The 19,967-nt window shown below is 27.5% G+C and overlaps 5 protein-coding genes across 10 annotated transcripts; 4 read left to right on the top strand and 1 right to left on the bottom strand.

Moving 5' to 3' along the window:
- The first annotated feature begins 1,967 nt into the window (after nt 1–1,967).
- LOC118072163 (uncharacterized) lies at nt 1,968–3,023 on the top strand. The gene is made up of 2 exons (XM_035091821.1): nt 1,968–2,139; nt 2,410–3,023. Exons 1-2 carry the CDS (start codon nt 2,064–2,066, stop codon nt 2,640–2,642), a joined length of 309 nt encoding a protein of 102 aa, XP_034947712.1. The 5' UTR covers nt 1,968–2,063; the 3' UTR covers nt 2,643–3,023.
- A 1,791-nt stretch (nt 3,024–4,814) lies between these two features.
- Nucleotides 4,815–5,997, top strand: LOC118072159 (uncharacterized protein DDB_G0271670-like). Of its 5 annotated transcripts, none has more exons than XM_035091817.1 (3): nt 4,815–4,968; nt 5,186–5,576; nt 5,694–5,997. In XM_035091817.1, exons 1-3 carry the CDS (start codon nt 4,896–4,898, stop codon nt 5,869–5,871), a joined length of 642 nt encoding a protein of 213 aa, XP_034947708.1. In that variant the 5' UTR covers nt 4,815–4,895; the 3' UTR covers nt 5,872–5,997. The 5 variants fall into 5 exon arrangements, with proteins under 5 accessions (XP_034947708.1, XP_034947706.1, XP_034947707.1 ...); XM_035091815.1 differs by having other exon boundaries at nt 5,186–5,548; nt 5,603–5,997; XM_035091816.1 differs by having other exon boundaries at nt 5,186–5,512; nt 5,603–5,997.
- Nucleotides 5,998–6,547: 550 nt separating this feature from the next.
- LOC118072143 (uncharacterized) lies at nt 6,548–7,319 on the top strand. The gene is made up of 3 exons (XM_035091785.1): nt 6,548–6,565; nt 6,648–6,798; nt 6,876–7,319. The coding sequence occupies exons 1-3, from the start codon at nt 6,548–6,550 to the stop codon at nt 7,274–7,276; spliced, it is 570 nt and encodes a 189-aa protein (XP_034947676.1). The 3' UTR covers nt 7,277–7,319.
- Nucleotides 7,320–7,936: 617 nt separating this feature from the next.
- On the top strand, nt 7,937–9,117 carry LOC118071792 (cell wall protein DAN4-like). Its single transcript, XM_035091195.1, has 2 exons — nt 7,937–8,076; nt 8,169–9,117. The coding sequence occupies exons 1-2, from the start codon at nt 8,001–8,003 to the stop codon at nt 8,966–8,968; spliced, it is 876 nt and encodes a 291-aa protein (XP_034947086.1). The 5' UTR covers nt 7,937–8,000; the 3' UTR covers nt 8,969–9,117.
- Nucleotides 9,118–10,237: 1,120 nt separating this feature from the next.
- LOC118071788 (6-phosphofructo-2-kinase/fructose-2,6-bisphosphatase-like) lies at nt 10,238–18,701 on the bottom strand. 2 transcript variants are annotated; one of them, XM_035091189.1, is made up of 7 exons: nt 18,462–18,701; nt 16,912–18,345; nt 12,981–13,142; nt 12,191–12,351; nt 11,570–11,953; nt 11,218–11,487; nt 10,238–11,137 (listed from the first exon to the last, which is right to left on the bottom strand). In XM_035091189.1, the coding sequence occupies exons 2-7, from the start codon at nt 17,117–17,119 to the stop codon at nt 10,709–10,711; spliced, it is 1,614 nt and encodes a 537-aa protein (XP_034947080.1). In that variant the 5' UTR covers nt 17,120–18,345; nt 18,462–18,701; the 3' UTR covers nt 10,238–10,708. The 2 variants fall into 2 exon arrangements, with proteins under 2 accessions (XP_034947080.1, XP_034947081.1); XM_035091190.1 differs by lacking the exons at nt 16,912–18,345; nt 18,462–18,701 and adding an exon at nt 13,426–13,744.
- Between the last annotated feature and the right edge of the window lie 1,266 nt (nt 18,702–19,967).

The following is a 19,967-nucleotide window of genomic DNA, read 5'->3' on the forward strand; positions in this document are numbered from 1 at the left end:
TACCAATTTACCTTGCTTGCTTGACTGTTGTAGTAATTAATAGTTTTATTTTGTTAAATCGTATATAAACATAAAAATTATAATTAATTAATATTATTGATTATTGAAATTGAATTAAAAAAATATTGATATTGATATATGTAAGCTCTAAATAAATGAATAAATAAAATATGAAATAATTAATATTCTGATTACACTCGTTAATCATAAGTTAACCATCAATCAACGTTAAACAGAAATTCTAATTAATTTTACTGACGAAAAAAACGATATAAAAAACCCTATAAATGATAAATAATAAGTTGACTAAATATTGCTGTAAGACTTAATAAATGTCGCGAGAGAATGAAAATTGTCGAGAGATTTCGTGAAATAGTAGCATAATTTATTAAAACTATCTTGAATGGATTTATTATTACTAATTTATATCCGATTCAAAACTTTATGCATTACTACAAGCTACGAATAGACAGAGAATATTTATCTAAAGACATGACTAGTGAAAGTAAGTAATTGTATGAATTTTATTCTAAATTAGTTGCAAAAATACCTTCTATACTAATGAATCTTTAATGAGTACTACATATATTTTGAGTTTATTTATAGGCATTCGGAGAATTAAAAAATGTATATTGATTTGATTAGTAATGTATCTATCATTTTTAAATAAGTTCATTACTTGACTTATACATTAGTAAACGATGTCGATGCAATCATGTAATTAATTTATCAATAAAAGCTTATGTGCTTAAAACAATATATCTTATTATTGTTATAATTTTTTTGTATCTTAATATAACTATAATCTTCTATCAGTGTAATAGTTGATCCATCACTTTCTTTACTAAAAAGTTCTATGAATACTTTGCTCAGCAATCAATAATATCACCTTCAATACAATATCAAAAGATAAATCTTCAATTGTGAAAGATTAACTAATATGATTTAAACAATGAAAATTTTTTTTCAATATATATGTTGGCTTTTGTGGGGTTCAACACAGTATGTAGGTTTTAGTTTTGGTTTTATTTATGTAATCACTGATAAAACAATAGAAAAGCTACTCATACGAACACCGTTCTCCAACTGAGGCTAAATGTGACAATTAGAAAACTTAAAGGGAGGGAGAGTGACAACAACGATGCTAAATTTTATCTGATAGAGGTATTTATTAGTAAAGTCACTCTCACACGATAGAATATAAAGAATTATACTTAAGTCGAATTGAGAAGAGAATTCCTCAGACACTTTTCGAAGAGATACTTCACAGAAGTATATCTATAGTAAGTTTAGGTTACACAAGCTACTGTAATAATTAAACCAGAATTTTTTCTTTTTCTTTTCAAAGTATGCGGAGCGTCTCTTAATAATAAGGCCCAAATGATATATAGACGCCATGTTTCAACTCTCACAATAAAAAAATAATGGATTTTTTTAAATTTTAACTTCAACAAGTGCTTAAGCTTGTTAATATCAATTAAACAAAAGTATAACTTTTTATGCAGTTTTGGTTTAGTTATCAAGATCAACTTAACGGGAAACTTTAATTTTAATAAGCATAGTATCACTTTGTAGTTAAAACTGGTGATATTGAAGGTTGGAAGTAATTGAAGCAAAAATGCGAATGAATATTTCAACTATTTGTTTTATTATCCAACAACATACGTTATATTGTAAATTGTCAAGAAAAAGAAACTTTAATTAGTTTTGGTCTTACAGTACACTAGTTTTAATAATTATTCAATAATGATAAAGACAAGGTTAACTGCATTTTTCCTCAACATTCAACATTATTTTAAAGACTTTCTTCCTCAATACTGAAATAACTCATGCAATATCATACGAAATATTAATGATGTATTTACAAAAATTACATGTTCTTTATGAATTCTAACATAAGGATATTTCTTTAAACTGCTATTTTAAACTGATAAAAAACTAATAAAAAGGCCGGTTTTAAACTCATAAATTCAGTTTAACTCCTGGTTTGTCTTCATTTCGACTATTATTTACATAGTTCTCACTTGAGGGTTTATAAAAAAAAAATAATAACTCAATATATCATGTTTTCATCCAAAAGAAGCATCATAATATTGGTAGTTGTTATTGCAACATGTATTCATGTGAATTCAGTTGAAGGTATTTAAAATTTATCATTTTATTTAGCTTCGTTGAAATCAGTTGATCAATAAAGGAATAAATAAAAATGTCTTACTGACAATTATTGAAAAAAAAGGTATACTGAGATTCCTGCAGATTAATCAATTCATCCATCTATTTGAGGATGTACTCTAAACTACATTTAAGACAGTATTAAGCCGTTTAAACAGACATACGAAGTAGTTATAACATCAATTTTTGTTACTTTAATTGATTATCATCTATAAATTAATTGTAACTTATTTTAAGGATTGAGACAAAAACGGCAAACCGATAACAGTGGATCCACTGCTTCACCAACTACAACACCACCTTCATCATCAGGCACATCGTCAGATTCTCCAACCAAACCTGCTAGCAAAGGACTCCTTACTTTCCTTGGTGATACTCTTGTGCCTGTTCCACTTGTTGGGGGTATTGTATCGCCAATTTTGTATTTAGTTGGTGGTATGTTAGGAGGTATTCTTGGTATCTTGGGCTAAAAATGAAAAAAATAAATCCACCATATATTGTTGACAGATTTTACATCAGTCTGTAATGAGAAAATATGCCAAAAGCATAAATAAATGAATTAATCATATAAATTATTTGCAAAATAAATTATTTTTTCAAAATTTCACATGTTTTTTTATCCACTTTCTTTATTTATTAATATTGAAAATTCAATTAAAACAGAGATAATGTTAAATAAAGTAATGATAGTCATTAAATGCATATCATTTTTCTAATCTGTCATCAAATTATAATTTAATGTATTATTATGTTTATTGACGAGCGAATCCCTTTGACTTTGTTTTCAAAATATTAATGTTATCAATCACAGAAAATAAAGTAATGAATAGTAACCCTGTATTGAATGAAAATTGAACAGTTTAAATTTTTATCTAGCCAACCACCTTTCACCTTCTATATAACTACATAGAGCTTAAAGCTCAAATTGTCACCCTAGATCCATTCAACTAATTGAAATAAAATTTCTTCAAAAAGAATCTTCAAATTGGCATAGCCGTTTTACGTAATTCTTGTACTGACAAACAATCAAAAATTCTGAGGATTATATCAAATTTACTACTTTATGATATTTCAATAAATATGAGTAATTCATGTTTTGGATTTAATCATCTCAACGTTATTCTAAAAAAAAATTCTAGAAATACTAGAATAGAACTATATAAGTCATACTTTTACTAATATTAATCACGACATTATATTTTATAAAATAATTGGGTCCGATTTATGCATAAGTGTTGATATCTTCTGACTAATTGAGAATAAAAGCTAATGAAGTTTTATCAGTAAACTATTGAGCATTGAATAACTATTCAATAACTATCATTAGCTGATAAAAAAACCTATAAAAAGGCATTCTCTTGACATTGGTAATGTTTACTTGACTTTAAACTTTCGTTGGATATAATTGTTCCTCAATTTTTCATTTAAAATGAATTTTTCAAATGAAAAACTTGTATTGATTGTGGTTATTATCTGTGTATCTATTAGTATGGCACAATGTAAGTATCTCATTTTCATAAGTAATTACTCTAAAAACACTTAAATAATTATGGTTTATTATTTTCAATATTTTTGCTATGATTAATATGGCTAAGCAGCGGATGAACCAAAGAGAGGAGGAATGTTTACCTATCTCGCAAGAATGATGCATAGTGTACCACTTGTGGGAGGATACATGGCTCCAATCTTTTCAGGCACTGGAAGGCTTATGAGTGCTACTATGGATATGTTTAGTTGAGCAAGAATTATTCTAATTGAAACAAACAAAATTGATAATTAATTGATTGTAAATCTGATAAGATATATGGTTTAAAATTTTCTGTAATAAATAATTCAATAAAAATTGAACATAAAGAAGTGAAAATATTTCATCTACTTTTTTCCTATATTTTCCTTCTTTCCTTAATCATGTACAATATATTCATTATTTAATTTTTAGGGAATAATTTGTTAATTAAATTTCAAAAGAATCTTCCCAAGAATAATTATGTCTATTAAATAATTTGAAGGAAAGATTTTTCTTATTAATAATTCTAAAATTTATTCTATATATTAGTGTTTTATTATCATTTGTTATGTAATGTACCTATTTGTTGGTAAATTATTGTCTATAAGTTTCTCAATAGCAAAAAAAAATCTAGTAGTAAAACACTTATGCAAACAATTATAACAATAACAATTCATCGATCAGACGTTTTTTAAAAAATGGTTCTACATTCGACGAAATGAAACATTAGTTCAAAAAGTTCAAACTTTATTATTAATATTCCTTAAAAATTAATTGATATTGATATTTTCTAATGTACTATAAAAGAATGATTTTCTACATAAAATCATGATGACTGAGAAGAGTAATTGATGGAAAATATTCAAATGATCTTCAATTTGATTGATTACTCTTATTATATTACCATGACATTCGAATTATAAGTTATAAAAATGCACTAAGTGTTAATTATAACAATCTAGAATGCATAAGATTATTTAATAATAATGTTTACTATTCAAGGTTGTCATAATTGTTTTTATCTTTAACTCCGCTTTCGCTATTATGTTATTTAGAAGCGATCAAAGCCGTTATGTACTATGACTCCTAGGTAATTAACTGAATGATAACGAATTTATAAAAGAAGGCTTTGCCTAAGCCATCACCATTCCACATATAATTCTTGTCCAATATCAACAAGTATTAAGAAAATAAAAATAATAATTGGTTTTAAAAAATGAAATCGCCAAATGGAAAAATTGTATTATTTTTTGTTGTCATCTTGGGATGTACATATATCAGTGATGCAGGTGAACATTTTTTTCTTTAAAAGTCAATAAGTTGAAATCGCTTTCAGACTTATGTCAGTGAGTTTTACGACTAAACATATTGTCAAAAATTTCATGAGAAATATTCAAACCATTAACTATGTACAGATGTTATGTAAATGAATAATGATTCTTCAACATTATTAAGTATGTAAGTATATATTTATAAATATATATTTTATGATAAAAATTTTATTAGGCAGAGCTAGACGACAAGCAACAACATCCTCCAGTATGAGTGCCAGCTCACTTACTACAGCTGCATCTCCAACATCTTCACCGATGTCTGCTCAAACTACTCCAGCCTCTGTATCATCAGGTTCCACCAGTTCGTCTATGTCATCTGGTGGTGCCAGTTCATCTAGCCCATCTATGTCATCTGACCCATCTAGCTCTTCAGGTTCATCTAGCCCATCTATGTCCTCTAGTGGTGCTGGTTCATCTAGCCCATCTATGTCATCTGACCCATCAAGCTCATCTAGCTCTTCAGGTTCATCTGACCCATCTATGTCCTCTGGTGGTGCTGGTTCATCAAGCCCATCTATGTCTTCTGGTGGTGCTGGTTCATCTAGCCCAAGTATGTCATCTGACCCATCTATGTCCTCTGGTGGTGTTGGTTCATCAAGCCCATCTATGTCTTCTGGTGGTGCTGGTTCATCTAGCCCAAGTATGTCATCTGACCCATCTATGTCATCTGGTGGTGCTGGTTCATCAAGCTCATCTAGCTCTTCAGGTTCATCTGGAAGTTCCAGTAGTTCTGGTGGAAGTGGGATGTTTACATATATGGGTGAAATTACAGATATGGTACCATTAGGTTTTCTTCTTTCACCAGTATTTTATGGTATCGGATACATGTTTGGTGCACTTGCCTCTATGCTGAGTTGAAGATATTGTTCGACATTAATAAAAGTTTATTGTCCATATTATGTATAATAAAATTCTAATATTAAGAGAACAATGTATCCAGATATATGTATAAAATAAATATTTTTGTCGATAATACAATAAAAATTCTTTTTATTTATGTAAATAGAAATTCATGTTTTTCAGTGTTAGTGATTTAATAAAAAGATTTACTGATAGAATAAAAATTTATTTAAATTATTGTCTTTGAGTTATTAAAAATATAATAAAGAGTTGATGAACGTAGTATAAAGCATTTTAAAAAATCATTTTAGTTCTAATATTGATAAAATAATTTTACTAGAATCAATAAAATCACATTTTATTTTGATATATATAAATGCAGCTGAGGCGTATATGTCTGTATGTACCCAATTGTGTTGAATGTCAGTTCGACGGTTATAGTTAGGTGAAATAATGATTATGTGAGCGAGCGGGGGTCGAAATGCAGCTGCTAAAGGGGGCTAAAAGAGGGGATAAGAGGCACGCGCCAGATAGGAAGCACCCCCAATCGTACTTCTAACGGTTTATAGACAACAACTCAACATCGTATTAAAGACCGTTAAAATTTTTTTGTCAAAATCTGTTTTTTTTTTATAAATTATTAGATTAATTTTTTCTGTTAATTAATTACAGTGGTTAAAAATACTATATAATCATGAAAAGATCATGCTCTGTGAGTTTTTATTAATTTATTAATATTAATAGCTTGTTTTTATTGTATTGATGATTAAAAAGTTTTTATAATTATTAATTAGGCTCCCTCTCTTACGAATAAGGAGAAGGTGAAGAAAGTTAAAGAAGAACCAAATTCTCGAGAATATTTACAATTAGCATTAGCTAAAGTTCTAGAGTTGCAACGAGCTGTGAGAGATGATTCGTACTTTGATAATAATACCAGTGATTTAGGTAACAGTTTTGCGTTAACAATATATTTTGAAAGATTTTAAATAATTTTTTGTCAATAAATAAATTTATTTTTACAGAAGAATCTGATACTGAAGAAGAAGTTATGAAAAAGGTATTAACAAAAGTATTCAAAGATCTTCCTGGATCATCATCTACCATCACATCAGCAATAAGTCGTGCTATTCATCCAACTCCAAGAGAATATTCTAGAATTCGTGCTAAAAGTATTCAATTATCTGGTTATGATACATGCAGGAAAGTTGCTGTAGATTTTATGAAAAATATTGTTAAATATACTCCAAAGTATGAAAAATCAACTTCGGAAAATGAAGAAATAATCCAAGAAATTCATCATACAAATAAAAGAAGAGGAACTGTTTCTACTGAGTACGAATTGAGATCACGGATGTTGAAGAGTTTAGATCTTCATTTAGCAGCTAAGCAACGTGATTATACCTTGAAACTAATGAGACTTTAATTATTAATCATGCAGCTTTATTATTAATATTCTTTTCAATATACATAAAATCTAGTCCCTGATGGTTTTAAGAGAGAAATCCATTTTTTATGGATGTTGATACTAAGTTCATTAGTTTTGATAAATTAAACATATTTTCTAATTAAAGAAATATATTGATGCTATTTTATATATTAATAATTAACGAACACGTTTTTCTAGTCTATTGACAATTTCCATTTGATTTATAAAAGTTGAAATAAGGACATTTTCAATATGTGCATCATTCTAGTCATAAATAAATATGTACACTTATTAAGTATTTAATTTTATACTATATGTAATGAATAGTAAGTAATGTGTTATCAATGAAAAACCAAAATTTTAAATGAAACTAACACAAAATACATTAATTTACATGGAACGATTTAAGTGTCAAAATTTTATTTATCTTCCCGAAAACAAATAACTTCATCATCGTTTTTTATTTCTAAAGTTTAAATAAAGAAATAATAAATGTATATAAAACAATGTTAAGAATGGTAAAAAAACAAAATTATACATTTCCATGCATTCTACTTAACTTAGATATTGTGTAAAATAACTACAAATAATTGTTCAGTATTGATAAGAAATTATAAAAAGTCGTTCTTGACAGTTATCACTTTTAGTTCAACAATAGTTTTTGTTCAATATTTTTATTTTATATATTTCTAAAAAAATTAAAATAAAATAATCTTACAAAATGAATTCATCAAATCAGCAAATTTGGTTATTTTTACTTGTGGTTATAGGATGTATTCATATCAACACAGCATTTGGTAAATATTTAATTAATGTGAAACTATAAAGTGAAAATAGAATGCAATTTTAAAATGTAATGTGGATATAAATTATTATACTACTATTTCAGCAGCGAGACAAAAACGTCAATTAGTTCTAGGATTTGCAAATTCATCACAACTAACGACAGAAGCTCCTAGTTTATTAGGTACCACTGGTGAATCATCGGGATCACTGGGTGATTTAATTAATAATTTGATGGGGTCGTCTGACGATACAGGATCATCAGAGGATACAACTACATCAACGACTACAACTACAACAACAACGACGACGACAACAACCACCACCACCACTGAAGCTCCAGATACAACATCATCAACAACAACTGAAGCTTCAGAAACAACTACAACAACCGGATCTACAACTGACTCTACAGGGTCTACAGAATCTACTACTGATTCTTCAGGATCTACAGAAGCAAATGATCAGACAACAACAGAATCTTCTGGAGGAGGTCTTGATGGCTTTCTCAGTAGTTTATTCGGTGGGTCATCTGATGACTCTTCAGAGTCAGAATCAACAACTGACTCTTCAGGATCTACAGAATCTACCACTGATTCTTCAGAAACCACAACTGACTCTTCAGGATCTACAGAATCTACTACTGATTCTTCAGGATCTACAGAATCTACCACTGATTCTTCAGAAACCACAACTGACTCTTCCGGGTCTACAGAATCTACTACGGATTCTTCAGGATCTACAGAAGCAAATGATGAGACAACAGAAGGTAACACCGGTAATAATGGATTATTTTCATGGATTGGCGATACTTTTGCTGGAATTCCTTTGCTCGGAGGAATTATTGCTTCACCGTTTTACATGACTGGTAGTATACTTGGTATATTTGCTGGATTTTTAGGCTGAGAAGCAAACAATTACTTGAATATTTTTAGGTTGAAGTTATCATAGATTCAAAGAATATATTTTATAAAATAGTTCAAAACTATTTAGTCAATAATGTAAAGTTAAAAAATAAATGAACATAAATCTGTTTTTAATTTCTTCATCAATCATCATTGAGTTGTCTTAACTTTCTCATTATTCCTATTTTATTCACATATTATATAATTTTTTAAATATGTAAATACTTTCAATTATTGAGGAAATTTTAAATTTGGCGAATGAAAATTGGAAGTAATCATGCAATTATGATAATTTCAAGGTAAAAAAGTTTTCATTATCGACATCAATAATGATGAAAAATTTGTTGTAAAGAAAATAATATCTACAATGTTATGAATATATCAAAATTTAAAAATAATGTAATAGCACTGAATCGGAGAATAATCGGCGATAGACTGGCAAGAAGAGTTTGTATAAAAAAATTATTTATTTCTTTACAATATTGAATTGTTAATAAAAAAAATTCTACAATTTTAATATAGTACGTATGACGTCTTATTTCTATGCAATAACTCTCACAACATGATATATATCCTTTATCAACTAATTATTTTTTCATATAATCACGTTTTTGATTTTTTAAATCATATGCAAGTAGATATAATTATTAAAGTTTAAAAACAGTTATTGAATCATTTAATAATTAATATTAACAATTTATTCTATGAAGTATAATATCGAAATCTACATTATGCTTAAATTCCACATTTTTGCTTCAAAGCTTTCTAAAAAAATATATACTACAATTAAAATTATAATTCATCAATTAATATCAACGTTAATCCATAGAATGAATTGTTAAAGTGATTATTTTAATATAATACTACGTTAAAAAATGGTAATTGACATTGTTGACTGCTGTCATATTTTATTCTCATTGAATCAATTGTTTTCTTATCTATGCATAACATATCTACTTGTATTATTTTCCTAATTTTATGTAAAGTCTTCTTAATAGAGTCTACCATTGATTAATATAGTATTGCAATAATTTTTTTCTTATTTTAGAACGTCAAATGCACGTAAATCAATGAGTCTAGTATACATTTAGAAATGAATCAGTCGTGCTTGAGTTTTTTTAAGTTTACATTCATTGTTCTTATAGCACAATTAGCGATAATTTAATTGAGTCAAATAGATATAAATTTTTGTCATTAATACTTGAAAAAATACAATATTCAAATTATATATTGATTGAAATTCAAGTTAAAATAAACAAATATTATAAAGTATTTTTCAAGATTTATTTTTAAAAAAAACAGCAACGCTGCTATATTAATTTTATTCGATCCTTTTATCAATGTTTTTCATCTGATAAACTTATCCATTATTGATTGTTTTTTTTTATTATTCTACAATTTCATTGGCACACGTCTTTTCTGAGTCTTCAGTCAAACAATTTTTAAAAAAATTCAAGTACAGAAAATTCTTCACATCCCTTTTCAAGGCTTTTATAACATCGTTATTTTCTTTTTATCAGTAAAAATGCAAATAAATATTTGTTTGTAAATAATTTGCATTAACAAAAAGATAATGACTTACCTTTAATGTTAAAATTATTATTACATATTTAACTTGTTTTTAATTTTCAATAGAATTTGTCATCAATTGTTTATATCAATTTATCGACTTTCTTGATGACAAGAAAGCTGATGATGAAGAAGAAGTCGATGTGGACGGCTTCTCTTCATCACATTCTCCTCAGTGTTGTTGAACAAGTGTTGGACCACCTCCAGGATTTCTCCAAGGATCAGGGATATCAAAATGAGCTGGTACAGTTAATAGAGCATCAGCTGCAGTTCGGTTAGCATTACAGTTTTGAGGTTTATTCCTGGTAGTGTTAACACACTCAATAGGCATCTTAATGAACTCTAACCGATAGTCAAAGCCATGACTTGAAATTCGTATAATTGTGTGAAGTGGTACTTCCATATAAGGCAATTCTTCAGGTTTTTTGTCAAGGAAAAAGCCAATTAAACAACGTAAAACTGCTTGATGTGAAACCACAAGAACATTGTTTGCTTGTTCAAGTTCTGCTATCACGGGTTCTACTCGTTGCATTATGTCTACATAGCTTTCGCCCCAAGGGTAACGATATCGAAGTTTATCCTGATCTCTCCAAGCAAATTCCTGAAGTGAAAAAAGGAATTTTCTTTAGATAATTAGTTAAATTGATTATGAAAATTGTTCAAGAAATTTTGTAAATATACCTGTGGATAATGTTCTTGCATTTCTTCATAAGAAAGGCCTTCACAAATACCCGCATCAAGCTCATTTAATTCAGCAACGTGCTCTTGAGGTGCTTCGATGCCTCGTGCTGTTGCAATTGTTCTTCGTAACCGGCTGGTAAGCACACGCAAGTCTGGTATATGCATTGCATTAATTCTTGTAGCTAATGCTTGAGCATAACGTTCTCCACGTGCACTTAATACTGCATCACCTCCAATTTTTCCCAAGACGTTGTATTCACTTTCACCATGCTAAAACATATTCAATTACAATTTAATATAAATTTTATATATTTAGATAAAAATTTTAAAATGAATTATTTATTATTCTTACCCGTGAAAAATAGAGAGTGTGTGGTTTAATATTAATACAGCCCAGATATCCAAGGACTTTACTCTCAACATGTCCACTGACTTTGTGTACTTGAATATCCAAAGTAATAGTGTCGATAGTAACCCTGGGATAATTTTTCTCATCCATTGGTTCATAAGCACGAACATAGTGTGCTACCTTGAGCTTTAGATCTTCTGCAGCTGCCAAGGGATCCATTCTAGCATAATCGGCGCTGTGACGAATCACCTCAGCATAATTTTGCTCCAGAGCTTTGGGATCATCACAGACACACTCGATGAAGAGAACTCGATAACCCAGTTGTCCATTGAAGTAGTCAAATACCTCCGCACGTTGATCTTTCCTCACCAGGCAACCATCGAGGATCTTAACGTGCAAAGGAAGAAAAAAAACTCATCCTTTATACATTTCCAATACTCAGGAAGGTTTTGCAATTACTTTTCATAGCAAAATACATTTTTGATAGTTCATTGATTGGAATATTTTACCACATAATATTTAAAATAATTTTTTTGTAAACAATTTGTTTATTAATTATTTATAAGTGGTATTATTTAATTGTTTTGAAGGACAGTAGTGTTTTTTGGTGACGAATATGCTTACAGCTACAGAATTTCCAGATGCCAACCATGCAGCGCAGTCGTGCATCGCATCACGCGTTGCCAACGACCTGAGGGCTGAATTAGCTGCGTGATCCGGACGGAAAAGCTCGTGGGTGCCATAAAGCTCGAGTTTCTTCCGCCGATAATCACTTACTCGCATCACTATAAACAAAGAAATAAAATCTTATTAATATAACTATTGAATCTTTATTGTAATTTATACTGATTATAATTGTTTTCATTCAATTTTCATTAGGTTGAGATGTTAGAAAAAAATATAGACATCTTAATAACAAATAGATTAACTAATGTTTATTGTTATCAATCGATTGGCTTAACGTCTTCATTTTATCAAATATAATTCCCAGTAATATTTATTATATAATATATATATATATATTGTTGCTCAATCTTGATTATTTTATCTTAAAAAATAAAAAGGAAGTTGTTGAAAATAACTATTGATATGAAAGAAACTTCAATTTTTCCTTTTTGTATATAGATTTGTTCTAAATAAAAATAAATTTTCGAATGAAAGAGTGCATTTGAAATAAATTTAGTTTTCTTAGTCAGTATTGTGAAATTAGGGTATGCGCGTGTTCAACAAGATTGTTGCCAATTTCCACTGACGTAATCAATTAATTTAAGTGACCGAGGTCAATAGACCGATATTACTATGCTCAGATCTTATATCGATTGTTGATTATCATGTACAATAATATTGATAATAATAAATCCATTCCAATAATTAGAGTAAAATAGATTATTATTAATTTTAGTTACATAATTACCTTTAGCAGACTCGCCACTCCAATTAAGCCTTCGTGCAAGACTTTGTGCAACTTGAGATTTTCCGCGTGCAGGAAGACCAGACATAGCAATTACAACTCCAGAAAATTTTCTTGGTGATTTTAAAATTCCCGGAGCTCTCACTGATGAATCTTTATTCGATTCTGAAAAAAAAAACAGATTATTTTTTAATGATACATATTTAGTTAATTTAAAACTTCTGGCATTACACACATATATATTACACTATAGTTCTTGTTGATCATTTTATATTGCAACTAATATTTTCAATCCAAATGAATGCACTTAGATTTAAATAATAATAGAGCTTATTACAGCTAATTACACTATTTTATATTGTCGTCTAATTTAAATAATTGAATCGTTAACTAATTATATAATTAAAAATTTCCTCAACTTAATTTTAACTATGAAACATTAACTCACCAACAATACACATTGTGAACTGATAAAATAAAAGGACTATTGAAGAAGATTAAATAATGACACGTTCAGATATCGCGAGAATCTGTTTAGCACTGAAGATTAGATGATAATATTGTGACATTTATACACATTTTCCTCTATTTCAAGCTGTTGACGTTTATTTTGAATGTGAAGTATATATTCGTAGAAGCAAACTAACACTTATGTATTTAATGCATGTTTTGTTCACTATGTATATTAGATGAACAACGTCATTTATTCTGTGTTTAATAATTTTTTAAAAATTTCATTGATATTCAATACTATATTGATTTATGATTGAGTAAAAAATTAATTGTTTTAATATAGAGTGAATATTTTTTAAAAATATTTTCTAAGAAGGAAGTAATTTAGTTTTATAAGAATGACAATTATTGTATTCGTAATTTTATTTCAAAAGAACTCTTAGTAGTCATTATTCATTTATTTATCGCTTTTGAAAAAAAATAACTGAAATTTCTTTGTTCTTATTGCTTTGCAATTTAAAGAATAAAATTTCATGAACGAGGAAGTAAAACGTGTCATTCAAGACCTTCTAAAAGACTGCGATTGACTTCGGTCAAGACATGATTTTATACTATCGTTTTTTCAATTGAATGAATCATTAAACAATTCATGAATTTATTAATTTGTATTGTAAACATTTTATTATTAGAAATCTCATTAAAAATGAAAATTTTTCCTTTCTAGGTTTGTCATCAATATTAAATATTTTTCAAACAAAATCTACGTCTACATAAAATAGTATTTTGACTTTCAAATAGTTGCCAAAAGTTTTTTTTAATGAAACCTTGATCTACAAATTATTTATATTCTATTCAGTATACCTTTATTTACTATGATAACAGAAGAAAAATGGAAATAAAATTCTTTAAAATCTTACTGATAATAATGCACTCAAAAAAGCTTAATTTATTCTATACATATGAATAAAATTTAAACATAATGAATGTTAATTGTTTGTGTCATAAGAAATAAACAAACTATCATCAATAATTTTTTGATTTTATAAAAACTTTTCCCATCAATTTATTCTGAATACAAATGAAATTGACAGCTTCTTATCTGTCCTTGTAAAAATTGCAATTAATATTATCTTGTTAATTTTAGCAATGATTTTTTTACAATTTCAACTTAAAACAAAAACTTTACCCAAGGTTCAATGTGACTTTTTATTTAGACTTTTTGTATTTTTTCTATTTTTTCGTATAATATTAATAATAATGGCATATACTAGTAATTAACATATGATAATTGCACTTAATTTCTTATATTTAATACAAAAAAACTGCCTTTTCAATAGAAGTCTAAAAGATTTAATATTCAGTATAAAAATATAATTTAAAAAAACTTAAAACTAGATAGTAATGAACAATTAAATGATAAAGTTTATTCTGTTCTTTTATATAGATAATCATGAGCACGTCAAAAAAAAAAATCCAAATTTTGTTATTGTGACTAATCTTTATAAATTATTAATCTCATCGACGTATTTTTTTAGTCATCACGTTTCCCTACAAGACAATTACATAATTAGTGATAATGCATGATTATGAGAAAAAAAAAACCTCCGAATGATATTGCAAGTCTTACACATGTGCTTTAAATTTATTGGTCAATGATTAATAATTTTTTAAGACTCAATCAAATTTGCAAAACAATGTTTTTTAATTGCTTATTCATTTTTTTAGATTAAAAATTTATTTCGTCTGTCAATGCCAATCTAATATAGTAATTACTACTATTGTTTATATTTTTTTAATAAAAAGACATTTTTATTACTTTGTACATCACTAAAAGACTGATAATTATAATTAAATACCACTAATCAAACATGATAAAAATTAGGTGTCATTTGCTAAAAATAGAAGATTTCATTGATAATAGAATTAAGTATTTTATATACAATAAAAATCATAAAGTTTGTAATAATGTTAAACTAAAAAAATTTTGTGTAAAGTTATATACAATTCTAAAAGGACTGATAATGAAGCTCATCAACGAAAAAAAAAAATATAGTTGTGTACTAAACACATTCATTGATGATGATGATGATGATGTTTTGTATGATCTAAGATTGATAATTATAATTACGATCATCATTCGAATGTTGATTGTAATAAAATAAAAAGAATTAGATATAAAGTATGAATTCAATTTAATAATTTACATACTAGCAATTTAATACCACTTAAATTAAACGAATCAATTGTTATTGCAATCTTGAAAGTTGGCTTGATAGAGCGAAATTACCCAGCATATTCTAAATAGGAATATATAAATTGTCATTAGGCACTACAGATAAATTTATCTCCCTGTTTATAAATCAAATAGAATCGATGTTAAATACTAATGAATATTTGTAACTAAAATATTTTGAAAAGCCAAAAGAATACATTTGAAATATAATGTTGTTGCTCTAGGATATTTAAAAGAATGTTGAGACACAATTTAAAGACCTGTTAGGTAGAAATACCAAGAATTTCTTCAAAAGAAATATCAACCTGTAGGTCTAGAAAAAAAAACGACTCTGGTTGGATGATTTTGGAGGCTGGTTTTCTTTCAAACCGGTTTAAAATCTAATTCATTCTTTCAAAATAAAATGAAATAAGTGTTGATGACACAGAAAGTCTAGTTGCCTAATCGACCTTGACTAATTATTTATCAACTACAACTGCACAATACTTCTTGATAAATAAGAAAAAATAAAATAGTTAAGAAAAAAAACATTGAGTTAGTGAACCATTTCATTAATTTATTCATTTATCTAAATTTTCTAGTGTTCTAAGTCTTTTATTAGAACATTGATAGTTAATTGTTTTTAGAAGAATTTAAAAATGCTATTTCTCGATAAATAGAATCATTATTATTATGAATGAAAGGTTAAAAGACTTGTTTACTTCAGAGTCCACATGTTTTCATTTAAAAAAAGCTCACGCGAGTTAAATTTATGAAGAAAGACGGAAGCATATGAGCATATTCTAGTTAAAAATTTACATACTCATCATTATTAATGCTCCAATACATAGTTTGCTGTTTTAGTAATTTAACCAGTTTAATTAGAAAGTATTAAACAAAAATACTAAATATTTTTAAGTTCATTTATGACGTGTAAACTTTTAAAATCAATAATAATCTTATCAACCATAATGTGATGCATTATAATGAATTAAAATTAGATTATTGAAGTTAAAATAAATGTCATATAAGTTGGAGATTTCTTTTATCTTCCATTTTGATTAACAGACAGTCTATCAATAAATTCTTCAATAAAACTCATATAAAAGTTAATCTAAGTGGTTGATTATAAGTCATGTTTACATCATTTGTCTAGAGAATAAAAAACTATAAAAAAAGCGTTAATTATGTACATTAACAGATTACATTTCAGAGTAAACAAATCATTATTAATGTTTTGATTTAATTATGAATTAAATAAAAATTTACCTTGATGTTTTTCTTCAGCACAAGGAGCCATTGTAGAAGCTTTTGTAGAAGGAAAAGTTAGATCGTGTTTATTATCACTTGAAATGTTAGTTAGAACACCACCAGCTTCGTGTAGTATTCCAGCTTGTAGTGCTAATTTTCTTACAGCAAGACAGTAGCTAAATATTGGGCCGATCAGAAGATCAAAGCAGGCAGCCACCCAGGGCATCCCCCCAAATGAGTGGCTGATGGTGGTCAATTTATTCTCCAGATCTTTGTTTTATCTCTTCCAGTTATTTTTATTTTTAATTCAAAATGATAGACCACAGTATATTTTTATGTTCTTGATGTTAGTCAGTAACAATCAATTGATGATGTTTACTTAAAGTTTTATGACGTTGAAAATAGAATAGATATTGGATGTTATTAATACTTCAACTAGGAATTATATAAAAAATTCTGAAATATAATTTTTCTACGTTTTTATCAAGTAGATCGTTGAGTCATTTGTTGTGTAAAGATTTTGTAGTCAATTCATGAAGCTTTACTAAATATTATTGCTTTTGATCAACTGTCGTATATTTAAATTTTAAATCAGTGCTTTTTGAAAGTAGTGATTTATTCAGGATTAACAAACTCTTGAAAATGATGATATAATCTTTTAGAGAAAAGATTTATATAAATTTTTCAGGGCTGTAAGACGATGAAAGAATATCTGATTTTTATTCATCAAATCAAGAAATTTTTCTGATTCTGTATAAAATCTGAATGCAACTTGAGTATTAATCAGGGTTGAAGGCCTTTCCAATGACGTCAGAGATACAAGTACCAGCAAATGAAGGTTTTACTGCACCCGGTGATCATCAGTAATAAAAATAGATGAAAAAAAATATATTTTGGTCATAAAATCAATTTAATCAACTACCTCTGACCACATTCGGCTAGATGTCTTGCCTAAAATCAATCCCGCTAAAGTTCTTCAGAAAAATGATCACTACTGGTGTGTCGTATTATAGACGAAAGGTCCTCCCTCATTCCAATTTGTTTAATCCTCACTTCTGGAGCCAGTTTGTGAACTTGAGTTGTGATAAGAATTTCAAAAATAATGGAAAATATCTTTTTTTTGACTTGTTGTTTGTGATGTTCGATCAATAAAAGATTAGATTTGCCACGTAATCAGTTATCAATAAGTATCGAAATAATTACATAATTAATTTCGCGCAGAAACTTTCGTAGATAGAGACCAACTACTTATTAAAAGTCACCCAAAGTTATTGAAAGTAACTCTATAGATGCACTTTTATACTGTCTTTGTACTTAGTGAACGCTATCCAACGCAATTTGGCAACTGGTCGAGTCTATTTATGTTTTCGTTCCACTTTACTCTAGTCCAGCAACACCAAAACTTTTGTCTTTTTTCAAACACCCACACACTTTCTTTGCTTGTAGCGCCCTCTGAAAAATTAAAATCTATTTTTTATCATTCATTAAATTTTACATTATTTTCTGTATAACATTTTACTTTAAAATATTCGATACGGTATTTTTTAAAAAAGAATCGAGAAACTAACCTCGATAAATATTTCGAATATGTTATCGTCAGATTGTTGTCGTTTTTTTCGTCACTATCAATAACTATTTGATGATGGATTCTTTACAGATTTCTTATGAAATTAACTGTAAACTCGATCAACATCAAGTAGTGATTATTGTGATTTTTAAGAGTTTAATAAAACTTATAAAAAAGCCTTATGTTCACTCTTATAATTCGAAACACAAACTGAATGACGTCTTACTCCGCACACAACTTTAGTACGTATCGACCAGGTCGATCCCCACTTCTAAAATTGCGCACATTTATCGCGGACAAGCCCAAGATTTCAGCCAATCAATCTGTAATTCCAAAATAAAATAATTAAAAAAAAATTTACATTTACAAAATAAAGAACTTTCTACTAACACATGTTATATCATTATTATCGATGGGGAAAGAATCGTTATAACTATTATGATTGTTATTACTCCTAATAGACTCTTATTTTTAAATTTATCTGCAAAGTTTATAAATTGTCATTGTATGAATAATTATTGATTTATTATAACAATTGAGGTTAATGGAATAAAGATAGTAAATAAAACAGTTATAAATTAAACCTGAATTAATCTTGACGTTAAGATTGAATAAAAGTCTTTATTAAATGATTTAAAGCAGAAAAAAATACATCTTAATGTGGAAATAAGTTAAAATATTAGAAAGGAAAATAGGCACATTATTTTACACATGTTAAATCACTCGATTTTTCCCCACTATTTTCTATTCAGCACAAAGTCCATGGTCTTTCATTTAATTTAATGTGTTATGTCTACGATCAGGATAAGTGTATATAATTATTCACCAATTAATAAAAATTGTAATGATTAAAAAAATCATTTTATATTTGTTACATACTCAAAGTTCTTTAACATATGTTTTGAAAAAGAGTTATTTAACACTTGACAAATAATCAAAAAATATACATATGGGCATTTTTTTTAACGTGATAATAAATATGACAATTGGAATAGGGTGTCTGAACTTTGGAGATAATTCTTTCAATTTTACGTCATTTTAGTGATAAAAGAAATCATAAATCGAAGTATCTGAAAATAAATAAATTTAATTAATGATAATAGTTGATAATAATTTGTAATTTTTATTTAATCTATTCAAAGAAAGATGACAGTAAAATTTAACATCAATTTTTAAATTGATCATTAACAATTAGTTCAATTAAAATAATAATTTAAAACCTACAGGAAATATCTATTGTTCTTTTCAATATTTTCATTATAGTTGATTGCTACTATTATTCTTAGGAAAAAAAATATTTTGTATGAGTTATCTTAAAAAAAAAAAAGATTTTTATCATAATAGATAATTTTTATTAATTCAAATGGTCACTGACGATTGACAATCAAACTATGATGATAATAACTTATCAAATACTTTGCTTTATCAATTTATTAACTTTAACTTTTCAACCCGTTGCTTACACAAACCTTGATAATGTTTGTCAATCACCTAACAAAAAAAAAAC

The sequence above is a fragment of the Chelonus insularis genome, unplaced genomic scaffold (assembly GCF_013357705.1).
Source record: "Chelonus insularis isolate UGA/USDA-ARS -01 unplaced genomic scaffold, ASM1335770v1 contig_88_pilon, whole genome shotgun sequence".
Lineage (NCBI taxonomy): Eukaryota > Metazoa > Arthropoda > Insecta > Hymenoptera > Braconidae > Chelonus > Chelonus insularis.

Coding starts and splice junctions, on each gene's coding strand:
- LOC118072163 (XM_035091821.1), top strand. CDS start 2,064: ATGTTTTCATCCAAAAGAAGCATCATAATATTGGTAGTTGTTATTGCA. Junction 2,140..2,409: donor TCATGTGAATTCAGTTGAAG/GTATTTAAAATT, acceptor ACTTATTTTAAG/GATTGAGACAAAAACGGCAA.
- LOC118072159 (XM_035091813.1), top strand. CDS start 4,896: ATGAAATCGCCAAATGGAAAAATTGTATTATTTTTTGTTGTCATCTTG. Junction 4,969..5,185: donor TACATATATCAGTGATGCAG/GTGAACATTTTT, acceptor AAATTTTATTAG/GCAGAGCTAGACGACAAGCA.
- LOC118072143 (XM_035091785.1), top strand. Junction 6,799..6,875: donor TAATAATACCAGTGATTTAG/GTAACAGTTTTG, acceptor TTATTTTTACAG/AAGAATCTGATACTGAAGAA.
- LOC118071792 (XM_035091195.1), top strand. CDS start 8,001: ATGAATTCATCAAATCAGCAAATTTGGTTATTTTTACTTGTGGTTATA. Junction 8,077..8,168: donor TCATATCAACACAGCATTTG/GTAAATATTTAA, acceptor CTACTATTTCAG/CAGCGAGACAAAAACGTCAA.
- LOC118071788 (XM_035091189.1), bottom strand. CDS start 17,119: ATGCCCTGGGTGGCTGCCTGCTTTGATCTTCTGATCGGCCCAATATTT. Junction 13,143..16,911: donor TGCTGAAGAAAAACATCAAG/GTAAATTTTTAT, acceptor TTTTTTTTTCAG/AATCGAATAAAGATTCATCA. Junction 11,138..11,217: donor TGCAAGAACATTATCCACAG/GTATATTTACAA, acceptor TTTTCACTTCAG/GAATTTGCTTGGAGAGATCA.